Source organism: Sinocyclocheilus rhinocerous, unplaced genomic scaffold (assembly GCF_001515625.1).
Source record: "Sinocyclocheilus rhinocerous isolate Xijiao unplaced genomic scaffold, SAMN03320098_v1.1 scaffold711, whole genome shotgun sequence".
NCBI lineage: Eukaryota > Metazoa > Chordata > Actinopteri > Cypriniformes > Cyprinidae > Sinocyclocheilus > Sinocyclocheilus rhinocerous.
In genome coordinates this window covers 711,534-728,733 of record NW_015641018.1, presented here as the reverse complement: position 1 = coordinate 728,733, position 17,200 = coordinate 711,534, and the positions used below count along the sequence as shown (strand labels likewise).

The window sequence follows — 17,200 nt, the reverse complement described above, 5'->3', positions numbered from 1 at the left end:
GTGTAACGCTGAGGAACAAAACACTGTTGTTCGGAGACGCAGCGGTTCTGCTGTTTGTTCTATTTTCTTTCTGACGGAGCAAAATGGAATTTTGTGTCTGAAAGTTACTCTGTAAGTTGTTGTTTATTGTACATTTGCAATCGTGCAGATATTCGAAAAAAACAAACAAAAAAACAGGACTGTGATAGGCTAAGTCCTATATCATAGGCATAACTATGTTATAAAAACAGAAACTCATTAAATTGCTATTTTTTTATTTAAAATCATTTTGATGACCCCACTTCTTTTCTTCCCCACTATGTGTAATGGCAGTAAGACGAGAGAGAGCGCTCAAAACTCATCAGATGATCGCATAATTTAGTGGAACATTAATATAGTAATATAGAATCATCCTCTGTAAAGAAATGAGGTGTGAACATTTGAGAATTTAGCATTATCTATCTAAATGTGCGCTCTTTGGGGCTAAAGGCTTAATGGAGCTGTTTAAAGTAGCCATGTGATAACAAACCAATCGGTGCAGATGCGATTCAATACGTGTGTCCTTCTTCTATGTGAAATAATCACATCAATACCAGTTTATGCTGTTTGATTGTGGCCTCGAAGGTCGTAGTTGTAAGCTGTAGCCCCGGCGGGCTCGTTTAGATCTTGCGTGCGCAGTGGAAATGTGGCTAATAATTTCTGAATTCTGACTGGCATATAATGAACAAATCAAACAAACATAAACGGGCAAAGGCGAGGCCCCCTACAAGGCGGGGCCCACTCAAGCCCAATGGTAAGTCCGGCCATGATAGTGATGCAAAGCAGAATTTTCAGCAGCCATTACTCCAGTCTTCAGTGTCACATGATCCTTCAGAAATCATGCAGATTTCGTTGCTTGAGAAAAAAATCTTATTATTTTCAGTATTGAAAACCGTTTCATTTAGCTTAATAGTGGGGAAAAAGGCATTTTTTTCAGGATAAGTTCAAAAGAGCAGCATTTATTTGAAATAAAGAATATTTTCTTACATTATAAACTTCCAAGTTTATTTAATAATTTCAAGTTAAGGGCCAAGTTAATGTACCCTTGCTGTATAATAATAAAAAAAATTCATGAATGAATCGTTCTTTTGTGGCAAAAAACTTTTGAATGGTAGTGTAGCTATAACACTTCTGTTGATCTTTACTTGAAACTTGTATATATAATTTAAATCCTAAAATTATTCAAATGAATTATTAATGCCTTACAAAATGCATTCTAAAGTGTTATTTCATTTTAACCAGTTATAATAAATTGACATCAATTCTCGGTTACACTTTGTGGTGTAAGGTTGATATAACACGTTAAATAGCATGTAGATCTTGCATTTAACTATGCAGCCTGGCAAAACCATGAATAGTTAAGAATGATCATGTGTTATTATAATTTTAACTATAGTTAATTAAAATAGATAGATATGACTTTACAATGCATAATATATCATAATTGTGTTACTTATGCACAGAAACAACTGATTATATGGTGTTGGGTATAATTAGTCAAGGTATTATGCATGTTTTACAGTGATTTTTTTTATTTATTAAACTTCATATAAATGTTCATAAATAATAGTAGTGAAACTAAATATGTTTTACTGTATAAAGTGCAGAGGCAAATCAAAACAACTGAATTGTGTTTGCATGTCTTGATCGGTGTGCAGCATTCAGTCGTCCCTCTGCAGGTGTGTGTTGTACAGAACAGCAAGAGGAAAGACAAACGGCTCTGAACTGATTCACCTAGTGCTAAAATAAGCAGTGTGCCTCGCTTTAATTGCCCCCGCTTCTTCATCGACCTTCCAGTCGTGGTGAGTGCTGGCCTCTGGTCGTCGCGTCGACATGGAAATGAGAGTTTAGTCCTCAGGGTTCACGCGCTTCAGCAGAGGCAGCGACTAATTAACCGCCTCCAAATGACTACCAGATAAAGATAAATGCATCTCACAATAAACAGTATAACCATTAGACCTTAATTTGTAAACTAATTAGTAAAACAGCCTTAAAGTCATTACCTCGATAATCGCGTGACTGGTCGCATACAGGTAGGCCTACGTCCATAAACACAGTGAAACTTTTTGACTTCCACTTATTTTAAAACGTCCTCAGCTAGTTTTCCTCTTCACTGCTCTCTGTAAATTACCCAGTAATACACAATGCCGGTAATTGATCTGATATAATCTCTCACCAGTCCTCCATCAACTCCCCTGTGAGATGATATGAAATTGCTGCAGTGCGCACTCGCGCACGCCAATTCAATTACTGCAAGAATTACTTGTCATATCCACTTCCCTCTCTATTTACTGCCGTAATTTTGATCCTTTTGAGAATTACACGAAGAGACGCGATGTTTAGTGTTTCATAAATGTTAACCCAGCAAAAAGAGAATGTAATGAGCTTAGTAAAATGGTCCCTGTCAGTTTGCCTAACAGACCGATGGTTGCAGTTCCCTCATTTGACCGCTGGATGGCACTCTTGCTACACGCGTTTGCCTTAAAATATAAACCTTTCCAACTGAGCTTACTTTTCTCAACGTAAATACAGATTCCCTCAGCTGGTTCTTCCACATTTGTGTCACGCCGGCCGTACCATAGTCTTGCATGCTGTTCTGTAAGCCAAGTGGCCATTCATTCGGTAACTGCAGTGTGCAAGAAGATGCTCTGCCGCCTGCCAGAGTCATACAGAGTGCAAACTACCGTAGCTTGTTCACACACACCGTGCCTATAGGCTGTCAGCTGGGCTCTCAGCAGACCCGACCTCTCTCGTAGTAGCACCCCACGCCCGCTCTGTCATTCAGAAGAGATTACATCTAGCCCCACAGATCCAGTGTGAGCCTGGGGGTCTGTTGGGTGGGCCCGGTGAACTCCCTGTGGTTGCGGAGATTGCTTTCCATTCTCGGTTCATGCTGGTATTTCCGCCCCCCAGCATGGAGAGGATCAGAAGTAATGCACCACAAGTGTAGTTTTGGAGGGGGATGCGGCCGTGAAGAATGAGCTTGAATAATGCCACCACTTCTGCTACTGACAAGGCATGTTTAGTAGTAGAATTATATAGGAGACTATATTTCAGTTGTTGTGCGTTACGGTATGAGTTGTGGGCATTTTGTTAGTCATTTATGAGTTTTTATTGTTAATACTGCTTACATGAACATATTAATAATGACTGCGTTTATGTACAATTAAATGCTGTTGTGTTAATGGTCAGATGTTGTGATGTGTTCTAATAATACAGGAGTCTAATTTGCCAGATTTAGACATTTTCAGAAATCATATTCTTAATCACAATCCCCCCCCCTCCTTTTTGGTATATATTTTTTTCAGTAAAAATAACTTCTTTTTTTTTTTAATGAATTTTACTATATGTCATATATTAAATATTTTTATTTGTGTCATTTTTTTATTATTATTAAACATTTGACATATACACTACACACTATATGTATACACACATTTTATGTGTGTGTGTAGATAGTGGTCATATTCCAAGCAGTACTTTTACGCAAAACTTTTTAAAATGCATTTTTAAAACAAATTTTAAAGTAATTTTATATATTACTTAAGTTTTTATCTATTATTTTGAAATGTGTAAATCCAAGGCTTTGCTTTTGGAAATTTTACCAAATGTATTTTGTCCTGATCCACTTTTAGATTTTTTTTTTTTTTCAGTTGTAAATATTAATCTGCTTTTATAAACTATACATTTGTTATTTTATTTCCTATTTTCAAACAGCCCTTTTGTGTACTTGAGTATTTCTCTTTTGACATATTTGTCAAAATTTTTGACCATTTGACATATTGATGAGTGTTCTCTTCCTCTTACACAGGTCGCCTGTCTGATCCGTGTCCCGACTGAAGTAGTAAAGCAGAGGACACAGGCCAGTCCCTCTCTCAATACCTACCGGGTGCTGCTGAATACACTACAAGAAGAGGTATTGTATGTGTATACCTTCAGTTTGACTTACAGTGAACTTGCAGTGCACTTGAGTTCACTTGAGCTGTCATGTTATAGACAGATGCACGGGTGGATTGATTGATAAATAAGTCATTTTGTAAAGCAACCAGCTAAAACCAGACGAAAATACCATGTCTTTTTGTTTGCTTAGAGATGACAACCCTTTCTGATTTCTCATTGCAGGGTTTCAGAGGCTTGTACAGAGGTTATGGCAGTACAGTACTTAGGGAGGTAGGCTGGCTTTCCTCTACACATCAAGTACTGATAGTCTGTTATTCACATAATTATTCAAATGCTTTTGATATTGACATTTGATATGAGTACCTCTTAAATGCATGGCTGCGTGCAGGAGGGTACACAGGTTTTTTTTTTGCAAAAACTAAAAAAGTTCAAAAACTCAACATGAACATATATTCAATGTTTTAATTTGATTAAGTATGTCTAGTATTCATGTAACTATTGCACACTTGTTTAAGACTTCAGACCAAATGCTCAGTTAGAGCAACATTACACATGAGCAGAACGAAGAGGATTTCAGATATATTTTAAAGGTTGTAAAACAAATGAGAATGTTTGTAGGTAAATATCCACTTCATTCAGTGCTGTTTGTTCTCTGTGATCTTAAGCATCTCAATACTGTCCGCTTGTTTTACTGACTGAGAAACAACTAAAGATAAATCAGTGAAAGAACGGTCCAAACAAAAGCAAATTGACTGTTTTGCAAACCCGTTTGGCCAGTTCACTGAATTAAAAAAAATTCTATATTAGAAAAAAAATTCTAAAAATTGTACTTTACTCACCCTCATGTCATTTCTAACCTCAGTCTCAGTGTTTTTTTTGTCTATAAAATGAAAGTCAAATGGCTTCAGTGTTATTTTGAACTTAACTGAATTTCATTATATGGTTAAAAACAGTGAAAACTGACTTAAAACTGTCTTTTTTGTGTTCTGCAGTAAGTAAATGAAGACAGAATTTTTATTTTTGGGTTCCCTCAAGCAAGTTGTTGCCCCTTTTCTATTCTGAATTTCAGTTTGCTCATTCAAGCATCTTTTTTTTTTTTGTATTAACAATTTATGTAGCTAATGAAACTAATTAGCAATGGAACAAGCAGCAGAAAGAGCAACCACAAGGTGAAACACACCATATCCCTCCCGCTCCCACCCAAGAGAAGATGCCTTTTTAAATGGATCTCTCATTCTCGCCCTTTGATTAATCATCTGCTTCCTCGCACACCTGCATCGCATGATAATGCGTATTGAGTTATAGGCAAAGCTCATATTTTTTCATTTGTTTTCCGAATTTATTTTCTCCTCCTTCATGTCACATACTGACAGAAGACAAAGATAAAGGGAGTGAAATATTCGAAATCAAAGAAAACTTGTTGTCTGCATGAAGGTGACACTCATTTTTTCGTGAGGTGATATTGTCTCTCACTGCGGGGCCATCCTGTACTTATCTTCTGCCTCGCTTAACACACGTTATTCACGCAAACTCCATCTGGACATAAAGAAAAAAGAACAACAAGCTTTTTCTGATTTCTCCAAGGGCTTCTGAATAAATGAATAGATTTTGGATGAGAGCGGGCTGCTGAGGCTGAATACTAAGGGCCAGATAAAATAGAGGTGCCGAGAGGTGCCCCGCTTCTTCCTTGGGATTGGCTTTGACGTGTGTCAGGAAGCTAATTCATTTTCTTGGCCCGCTATCTTATCCAGCACCGCAACCCTGTCAGGGTAAGTTTGTTTACTCTGGATGCCGAGTCCTCCTCACGCAAGGATTTAATTGGGGTCTTCTCCATTATGCAGATTCATTAAAGAACCCTGGACAAGAGGTTGTGATGAGATACAGCCCACCGATACGCACTAGTTGATCACGAGAAGAGAGACGGGATGGCAAGCAGTTAAATGACAAACAAAATCCCTGGCGTGAAAATAAATTCTGTCACACATGAGACATGATGTCAATATAAATTAATAGTCAAGGGTAAATCACAACAGTTACCATCAATGTTTTTGAAAGAAGTCTCGTATGCTCACCAAGATTATTGTTGGATCAAAAATAAGTAAATAAGTAAACGCCGGATCTGTTTCCTACGTTGTTTGCTCTTTGATTCGAATGAAAACAACAGATCCGCGTGACGCAACTGACACAGAATAGCATACGCTGTTTATGTCCAGCGGATATTCTCCAAAATGGCGCAAGGGTGATGCAGAGGAGACGAATTGTTGAATAAAGTCGTTCTTTTTTTTACTTTTGCGCACAAAAAGTATTCTCATAGCTTCGTATAATTGCGGATGAACCACTGATGTCACATGGATTATTTTACAGATCTCCTTGCTACGTTTCTGGACTTGGGAACATTTCAGTTGCGTTGCCGTCTATGGGACGGTCAGACAGCTCTCAGATTCCATCAAAAATATCTTAATTTGTGTTCTGAAGATGAACGAAAATCTTATGGGTTTGAAACAATATGAGGGTGAGTAATTAATGACAGAATTTTCATTTTTGGGTGAACTAACCCTTTAAGTTCAAAGTTCAATTCATGAATGAATGGTTCTTTTGTGGCAACTTTTTTTGTTAATGAGTTCTGAATGATTTGTTTACAACCCAGACTGATTCTTGAGTTCTGCCTCGGTAATCCAGTTACAACGGTTAATGGGAGAAGATTTTCAGTGAAAAATGACTTCAGTTTGTTTCTGCTCCTCGCACAAACCTACCACCTGACTCCAAAAGACTTGGAATATAAACACAAGACATATTACACAAATACAAGTTGTAGGGCTCTATCTTATGCTGTGTTTCTTGGTTTCGGCCACTAGAGGGCATAACAGGTTTAGGGCAAATCTGATAACCGTCAGCGTGGAAGCTGAAAAGATACAGCACTTAGATTTCTAGGAACATAAAACATCACAATTTTAATCAGCTTAATGAATGCTGAAGATAGAAGATAAAACTGTTTCATGTGGCTTCCTTTTTTGTATCCTACGCTTATATCTCTTGGCCTTTTTTGCTGCAATGAAACCATAGTATTAAAAATGAATAATATGGATTTTCTAAGTAATGTTTCTGTCATGTTGACGGAGAGATCTGATCATATCGCATTCTCATGACTCTCACCCGAGAGGGAGTGTGAGATTGAGAGAGGCAGACAGACAGAAGAAGAGTGCTGTTGGAGATACATTGGTTGCCATCTGACAGAGCTCATAGTATATCAGCACAGATGTGAGAGCGGAGGGAAGGGGAGGAGAGGAGAACTGGCAACCCTGTATAAATGTAGTTATGAAACACCTACGCCTTGAGCTGCGCTCCTGTCAACTTCAGCATTAGTTGTTGCTGAGATGTCCAAAAAAGTATTTCCCTCAGCATTTCCTCAGATTCAAACAATGATACAGTTAGAAACTGCTGGCATCATTTACTCACCCTCATGTCATTCCAAACCTCATTTTTTACCACTCTGTAATGTTGAAGTATATACGTGAAGTATACTAACCCTAAAAATGGCAAGACCTAAAAAGAGACATCAGAAATTTTATTTATTGCTATTTTCCATCTTATTGGGACACAAATAATACAACTTGATCATTTTTTTTCAAAACATGACTTTTCATTTTGATTTTAATGTTTGTATCCCACAGGATACGTTGCCAGTTTGGGGGTATAAATTAACTGAAACAGAACACATTAAAACAGAACACTAGTTTATCAATGCTTGTTACAACATGGTTGTAATTCCTGAACGCTTTGGAATACAGACCGAAGGTTGGTCTCTTTTTAAAGAAGATACATAGCAGATTATTGCTGAAAATGAAAGCATTTCAAAAAAAGAAAGTATAAAAAAGTTATAGAAGTTTAAGTTTGCAGTAAAGATAATTCAGTATACTAATTTTTTTAATTGTATATAAAATAAATACTTTATAAAATATGTTGCACTTCAAATTGCTATAAAATCTAAGCCATATGTCTAACCAAGTTATGTTCCAAATTTGAAGTTGATATCACCAAAATTGTGGTTCCTGTGAGATTTTGTTTGGGCACTATACCAAAAATAACCACTGGGTTACACCCAAACTCTATTGAATTTTTCTAATGCAGTTTTCTGTCACAAATCAATAATTTTCTGTCACAATATCACTTCTATTACAAAACAGTCACCAAATATGGAACCTTGACTGTCAGACCTTTCCAACGATATGCGTTTTGTCAAATTCCCAAAATATTTGATTTTCTAAAACACAAGCCACAAAATCACAGAGTATATATATATGTGTTTTTATATCTTGATTTATACCCCTAAAAGGGCGACGTATCCCCTGAGATACAAACAGTTAGAGACAGATTACAAAAAATGTAAGCATTTAATTCATAAAATTTCAATGTAAACCTAATAAGCTAATTCTGAACAACAACTTTTTAAACAGGTAAGTCCCCTCCAACATGTGTAAATATGTGAAGTAGATCAACTTTTATCGGAGGGTGAGTAGATTTTCCACTACAGGCGGCCATGCAGTTTTAAATGCTGCCCGTGAGCTAAACAAAGAATGTATGAACAAAGTCAAATCTTCTAAATATTCACAACAAACACCCTTTCAACATGAAACCAAGAAATGAGACCTACACTTTCCCTGCCTCTCCCCACAGCCTCTCAAATGTTTGTATCCCACAGGATAAGTTGCCAGTTTTAGGGTTAAATGAATTAACCACAATTATTTTTGTGATTTCAAAAGAGCTTTGTTTTTTTTTTAATAAAACAGTAGTTGTTGAGAAAATAAAGTATATAATAAAAGAAAAATCATTTTAATTAAGTTAGAATATTTTGATATTATTAAAATAATATGAATATTCATGAATTGAAATAATTTTTAACTATCCTGCAGCCACCTGGTTGAGAAGCACTGACATAGATAGAAGATAACTGGATTCTGTAAGAATACTTGCTGAAGTTACAGTGTTTTGAAACCATTTAGTGAAATGCACTTACCTGAATATTGTTAAGCTGAAGGGGATTTGTCAGAGTGTGTTTTGCGTCATTGTTCTTTATTGCATTGTGTCAGTGTTTGACCAGCCTGGTCTCATGCTTATACGTAGGTATTAATACGTAACATTTACAAGCACAAAACGTACACTTTTGTACGTTTTTATTAATGCTAAAACGTACAATTTAGACATATTTCAACATTTAAAACGTACAAATCGCTACGTATTTTTAGCTAAAAAACGTAAAAATATTTACGTATCTTTTATATCATCAAGATATTCGTATCAATGCATTTTTATCATTTTGTCAATAAGCGATTTTTATTTTTAGACCCCTTAACCTACCCCCAAACCTAAACCTACCCATTTTATAGCGAATATGCATTTTTATCATTTTATTAATACGCAATTTAGATTTTTAGACCCCTTAACCTACCCCCAAACCTTAACCTACCCATATAGCGAATATAAAACGCAAATGACCGAAATACGCAGGAAAATAACCATTTAGTAACAATATAGCATTAAAATATTTTTATAGCCGCTAATTCCACTCCTACCTATAAACCTAAACATTTCTGTACAGTATAAGAAAAACATGACACACAGATAAATGGAATTACAATCTTTTATTTATTGCAAAAATGTCAAAAGCAGTACCAAAAGTAATCCAAATGACGATGCGTTGCACCCGAAGTCCTCTCTGGCGGAATACAGTAGGTTTGTGTGATCCAGAGCAGAATTTATGTTGTTAATCGCTGAAAATATTATCCAGATAATTTTCCCGATCCACTCCGTGAACTCGTGAAGGCACGCGCGCATTATTCAAACACACCTCACCAGAAACACGGCATGTCGCAATCTGTGACGAATGCAGGCAAGAGCCAATGAGCGTTCGATTATCCTGCCGTAAAACCTGTCGTTTGAAGCGGCAACATTTGAATTTGTAAAGAGCACATCAGTCAGCGCGGGCTTTGCTACTCACGGTCACTGGACTCGCTGCTCGAGATGGAGAAGAAGATCGCCGAAAAAAGGCTTGGATTTGGGTCTGTTACTCACAGTCGTATGGATTCGGAAGATTTGGATTACAGCGCACTAATAAAATTGTTTCATTTCGTAATTATGTTGTGGATTTGGCGTATTTTATAGTTCTATTGTCAGTCACAGCATGTCGGAGAAAACGCCTTTTCTGGCCCATGGCAATCAAAGTAAACATTACATGACAAGTAAATGTTAAACGATTGCAGAAATGTTATTTATTTTAAGGTTTAAACTAAAGTCGTGTTTAACATTATGTAGGCATATTCTTGGAAACGAGCTGGCAGCAGAAATCACACAACAAAACGAAATGTTATCATTTCATAAGTAAATTAGTAAACAATTTAATAATACAACTGAAAACAAGGTAATTCATATGACAACTAAAAACTAATAAAATGAATGCCGCGATTTCAATATTCATAAGGATTCATTTTGTAAGTCGCTTTGGATAAAAGCGTCTGCTAAATGACTAAATGTAAATGTTTTTGGTGTATTTTATAGTTCTATTGTCAGTCACAGCATGTCGGAGAAAACGCCTTTTGTGGCCCATGGCAAACAAAGTAAACATTACATGACAGTAAAGGTCAAACGAGTGCAGAAATGTTATTTATTTTAAGGTTTAAAGTGAAGTTGTGTTTAACATTATGTAGGCATATTCTTGTAAACGAGCTGGCAGCAGAAATCACAACAAAACGAAATGTTATCATTTCATAAGTAAATGAGTAAACAATTTAATGCAACTGAAAACAAGGTAATTCATATGACAACTAAAAACAATATTGCAGTTAATGCCGCGATTTCAGTATTCATAAGGATTCATTTTTAGGTGTCGTCAATACGTCAGTTTTGTACGTTTAAATGCTGAAAATACGTAAGTATTTGTACGTTTAGAGGCTGAAAATACGTCAGTAGCTGAAAATACGTAAGTATTTGTACGTTTAGAGGCTGAAAATACGTCAGTATTGTACGTTTTAGTGCCTGTAAAAACGTACGTAAATGTACGTTTTATAGAACCACATTTTACGTAAAATACATGCGAATTATCATGAGACCATGAATGCTGAAAGTGTTTCTTAGCAAATGAATTCAGATTCCTCTCAGTTTCTTTCCTCTCTTTCTCGCTCCACCCTTCCTCTGATCTCTAGTTGACACTGAAGGCAAAGAGCCCCAGAGGTCTTGGACCTGCCCGAGATCAATTTGTCTGACTTATCCCTCTGTTTATGTTGCTGTTGTTCATTGGTCACAGTGGACTGTGTGGCTAACAGGTGGAAGTGTGTATGTTTGACCTGCAGTGCAGTGTGGATTTGCTTCCCATAAGACACTTATTTTAAAAAGACTTTACAAAAACGTACCGACCTTAAACATTTTTTATGGTAGTATATGTTCATGCTTGATATAGTTTTAACCAATATTTGGTGAAAAATTAAGTTTAATTGCTTTAGACAACTCTAGCAATACTGCAGTGGGTTTCTGATGGTAAAACGTTATTTGTCAGGGCTGGATTTAATATAACTTCAATCAGATGTTTTCAGAGCGTGGCCATCCAGTTCTTTAGCCCTGCCTCATTACTCTGTGATCTTTTTTTATTGTCTTTATTTTATCTGATTAGAAGGCATTAAACATGCTTGCCATGCACATTCCTCAGCATATTTCACAATGATGTGTGACGTGAATGTGTGAGTATATACATACATGTATTAGCATTGATCCATACCGGTTTGTGTTTATTGTCTCTCAGCTAGTTGGATGGCTGGCAGAGTTTCTGTTTATTTGAACTGTGGCATATATGAGTGAATGATTTACAGCACACGTGTGAAGGCACGGAGACTTCATTTCTATCCTCCACCTGAGCCCATTGTGCCTCCAGCTGAAATGGATAAAGGTGCTGTTCCCATACTGGCTGTGTATTAAAGAGGGCTGGTGCTGGCATGGAGGCTTGCATGTCAACCGTGACGTGGCAGACCAGCTGTTGCCGAGGCTGTTGGTGAGAAAAAAAGATCCAGCTCCCTCCAAACCTCAAACTAAACTGCTAATCCGGCTCCCACTGGGGCAATGAGCCTTATATTTCATATCTACTCCACTGGTGCTTGCCAGGTTGCACGCCATTTCAACTATGAGGATGCCTTTTGAAATTCCATTCAGTTCCAGAATTTGAATTGAGGTAGTGTGTGGAATTAGAATTTGATTAGAAATATGAGAAATTAGAACTAAAAAAAAAGACACTTTAAAATAAGTTGTTTACCCTAGATTTATCCAGAAAATAGTACTTCCTGAAACATTAGGTGATATTATTTTATTACTATTATTAAAAATGTCAATAAATGAAATCAAACAGGGTGATAATAAATTAATACAGTGTTTGAAATGCCACCATTAATGTACCATTTGCCATTAAGTTTGTTTCACTGTTTTTAATGAATTCTCCGGATGCTCTAATTTACGCAGAATTCTTCACAATGGAGCCAAACATCCGTACATAATGAGTAAATACATTTGTTTTATAGTTAACTGTAATTGTGGACATGTGGTGCTGTTTGTCAGACTTAAAATGGCTTTGATTACTACATTATTGAACTTTTATTCAAATATATAGAAATAAGAAAAATGACAAAATTAGTAAAAATTAATGATATAACAAATTTTGTTTGGTAAATGGGTAAAATTTTATAATAAAATTGCATTAACTTACATTAATTAACCATGAACTATACATTTATTACAGTATTTATTAATCTTTGTTCACATTAGTTAATTATATGTGACCCTGGACCACAAAACCAGTCTTAAGTGTCAATTTTTCGAAATTGAGATTTAATACATCATCCGAAAGCGGAATAAATAAGCTTTCCATTGATGTATGGTTTGTTAGGATAGGACAATATTTGCTTGAGATACAACTATTTGAAAATCTGGAATCTGAGGGTGCAAAAAAAAATCAAAATTATGAGAAACTCGCCTTTAAAGTTGTCCAAATGAAGTTCTTAGCAATGCATATTACTAATCAAAAATGAAGTTTTGATATATTTACGGTAGGAAATTTACAAAGTATCTTCATGGAACATGATCTTTACTTAATATCCTAATGATTTTTGGCAAAAAAGAAAAATCTATAATTTTGACCCATACAATGTATTTTTGGCTATTGCTACAAATATCTCTGTGCAACTTAAGACTGGTTTTGTGCTCCAGGGTCGCATATAAATGTTCCGCTCAGCTCCATTAAATAATATTAACAGATTCAGCTTTTGATATTTATAATGCAAATGCTGAAATTAACACTGATTAATATATGCTATACAAATATTTTTAATTGATAGTTTGTTAACTAATGTTAAAAAATGAATTGTTTTGTAAAGTGACACCATGTTTTGATACGAAATAGCAAGCTCCAATCTGATTGGCTGACTTTACGCGAGTTAACATGAACAGGTTTTCTCAGAAGAGCTAGTAATGAAATGAAAGTTTTGTGGCATTTGTTTGGTGCACTTGGTAGCCTATAATGCTTTTGTCAATTTATTTATGCCCTTAAACATCATTTTGCATGTTGTTTTTTAACATGTTGGTCAGACAGCAATGTCCAGTCTAAGTATCTTCAGCAGGATAAGTTGCGGAGTGGACCAGACTTTATGTCGTCAGTCAGAAGTCTACGTGAGACTATTTGCGGCTTGAACAAAATGACCCAAGGAGAATTGTGTCTGGTTTGCAGATGGTGCTGATGTAGTGTAGGGATGTTTGGGCCAAGGTGTAGAGAGGTTTAGCTGTGTGTGTGATGAGTAGACTCTGTATGTGCCTCAGAGTCTACAGAGTCCACTCTTTCCACTCTCCCAGGGACTGCTTTTGGCGGGTCTTCTCACAAGGCTGTTGATCAGCATTAGAGGAATCCTCTTATGTGATAGCGCTGAACAAGACACTTCATTTGTCTGGGTCTTCCTGAGGAGTCGAATTGGATACAGACGTTCGTATGTGTAGAAAAGAGCCGTCTCACACGCACACACTCACATATGAACACTTGAGGTAGCAGCGTGTAATATACAGAGATTGATGTATAGTTCATGTTGTTGGTGTGCACTTCAGACTCCCATTCCTGTTCGACTCCAATCCGTCATCCTTTTGATTCATTCCTCATGCTGGGGACTCCTGTCTAGCACTGCTGTTAAATTATTCCTTTACCCACAATGCTTTGCAGCACAATCACGTAACAATCACAAGACTAGCTCCTCTCGCCAAGCTTTCTGGAATGGGACCCTCAGAGCGGCTTGAAATGTTGATATTTCTGTCCAGCGTCATAACGATCAACTAAATCACCTCAAGCACATAATGGTTTTGTCGATAGATATTTAGTATGCTTTACACAGACGATTCTCCACCTGATCCTAAACAAGAGCTCCACATGTGCAGTATTGGAGCTCAGACTGTGACGCATCAGTCAGAAATATTAACGCAATCATAGGTGTTAATATTACATAGTCATCTGATCATTGATTTCGAGTGTGTTTGTAGGGCTAAGTATCAATCACAGCCTCATGATAAGATATACACAATTGGATTGCAATTGAAATGGCAGAAAATGCACGAGTGAATCTGAGTGTTGTGAAATGCATAAATACATATTGTAAAGACCCATTTATGCTGGGTGAGAAAAATATGATATTTGTGATATCTTGATATTATAAAGACAACACCTTTTAAAATTAAACAATTGGCTTTTATATTTTCAATGCCAATATTTTAAGTTTGAGTTATCTTTGACATCCCTGATAAATACATTATATATATATATATATATATATATATATAAAATGAAATGTATTTTTTTTGAAGAAGTAATAAGAGAATGAGCACCATATTAGAATGATTTCTGAAGGATCATGTTTCATGTTCAAAAAACATTTTTAAATATTAAAATAGAAAACAGTCCATTTAATTTGTAGTAATATTTCACTATTGATTTTTTTTTCTCAAATTTTCTGCTGATGCTCTTGCGTCCCTCTGGGAATTTGAAAACCCCTGATATACTGTGTATGATTATATCTGCACAGCCATAGTTTGATGCATGTAAAACAAGATTTTTTTTCCCAAGGGTACTTTTGATGTCTGCGTGATGGCAAATTGTTTATCTGCTTATCATCTTGCAGTAATTATTATTAGCCTAGTATCAAATATGCTTTAAGTCTTCGTCTGTCTCTTTTCTCCACATACAATGAAGGCTTTGTAGAACAAGAACACTTTTACCAAAACTGGACAAGTGTTTCATGCACACCTTCTGCACAGTGTCTTCCAGATAAGCTTCCAAACATCTTTATCAGACTGAGGTTACTGAGTTTATACACAATATTATTGCTTGTAATGGTTAATGTCAGTGTGGTTTAACGGGTGAATGCGCACCTCAAGCACTAGAGAGCTTGAACACCTTCCAAATTCTGTTCCAAATTCCAAATGAAATATGAGTTTTTATATTACTATAAAAAGTTGACTTTTACTGTATATTAATATATAAATTAGTATTGTATACAATTTTATATGATTTTATATTTTAAGTTTTTATTTTAAAGGAACTTGTTAAATGGTATAATATTTCACAAAACCTTTGATGTTTAGAGAAGCAAGACGTTGACTTTGCAAGTTCTAGTTTTTATTGTATTTATTTATTTTAACAGTAACTCGGTCAGGTTTTTGTCTCTGTGGGTTTGTGTGCATGTTCTGTTTGCTGGTTAGGTTGTTTTAATTAGCGTATCTCGCTAGGTCCCGGGGTTATGTTTGCTTCCCACAATTTTCTGCGTGTTTGCCTCAATCCGAGCAGAAAACCATCTCAGCCCCTCACATATGGTTTCAATAAGGGCCGCCGGTCTGGCTGGGGACCCAGAGAGAAAGAGGGGTTGGGGTGTGTGGTGGGTTCTTGCCCCTCTGCTGGCCCACAGACCTGTGACCTGAGCTTGAATATGCCTCTGAGCAACAACGAACTAACATGCTCACACTCACGCAAACACACATGAAGTCAGTGTTCAGATTGTGGCTCTAGGGGCTCCCCACCAACTGCCGTGAGGGAACGCATGTGTAAAATTAATTTGATGCATATATATCAAGTAAAAATAATAACATTAAAACTAGGCAGCACACGATCCTGCCTAACATTTACTACACACTTAATAACTTATGTTCTTATTTCCATTAAAATTCGTGGCCAGTTGGGCTGGATATGCTTTTTTTTCCTGATACAGAACAAGCAGGGGTCAAGTCTCATGTGGGCATATTTTACATAAATTGCTTTACGTAAATTATGTTTTATTTTATTTTATTCCATTTTAGTTGAATAATTGAATTAAGCATTTTTTTGTGGCTGCCACACTTGAACCTGTTTATCAAGGCTGCATTTATTTAAAATACAGTAAAAACAGTAGTATTGTGAAATATTAATTTAGAAAAACTGTTTTCTATTTAAATATGTTTTAAAATGTCATTTATTCCTGTGATGCAAAGCTAAATTTTCAGCACCATTACTCCAGTCTTCAGTGTCACATCATCCTTCTATTATTATAAATTATTTTTTTATTGTTAAGATGTTACAAGGATAATATTTCACATTTATCCGTTTCACAAAACTATATGCCGATTTGTTTTTTTTACTATATGAATGATTATTCATGAGGTATTATATATACTAAAGTAAGTTATTAAAATGCTATAGATAATATTTCACAAAACTGTATGCAGATTAGTTTTTTTCCTTTCTCTAGATACATAGAAGGCTTTGTAGAACAAGGACACTTTTATATTCATTTATATAAATTGTTATATTATTATTAGAAATTATTTATACTAATGCAAATTGTTAATGTTAAATGGATACTATTTCACATTTATCACTTTTCTTTCACAAAACTATGCAGATTTGCTCTTTTTTGTACTGTAAAAATGGCTGTAAATACAATAAAATAATCACAATTAGTTCACAATTGTTATGTTTTTATGGAATATTACATAAGAATCAGTATTTTTAATTATTGATTTTATTGCAAAATTTTTATATCTGATTTTTTTTTTTTAAGTTCATTTAATTATTTAAGACTTTATTATTAGAAAATAAAACAAATACTTTTTTTTTTCATTTTGTGTGCTTTGATCCTCCGTATGTGATGACATGAAGGAAAACAACACCAAATTGCTTTTATTTTGAAATATTTCCAAACTAATATAATTCTAATCGAATAATGCTTGCATCAGAAGGCAATAA

General features: G+C 35.6%; 1 protein-coding gene across 1 annotated transcript in view; it reads left to right on the top strand.

The window, feature by feature from the left end:
* LOC107753784 (S-adenosylmethionine mitochondrial carrier protein-like) overlaps positions 1-17,200 on the top strand; it is a 55,708-nt gene that overhangs the window by 9,201 nt on the left and 29,307 nt on the right. The window contains exons 4-5 of the mRNA XM_016570009.1: positions 3,830-3,934; positions 4,141-4,188. Coding sequence (XP_016425495.1) covers positions 3,830-3,934; positions 4,141-4,188 — 153 coding nt within the window. The remainder of the gene's footprint in view (positions 1-3,829; positions 3,935-4,140; positions 4,189-17,200) is intronic.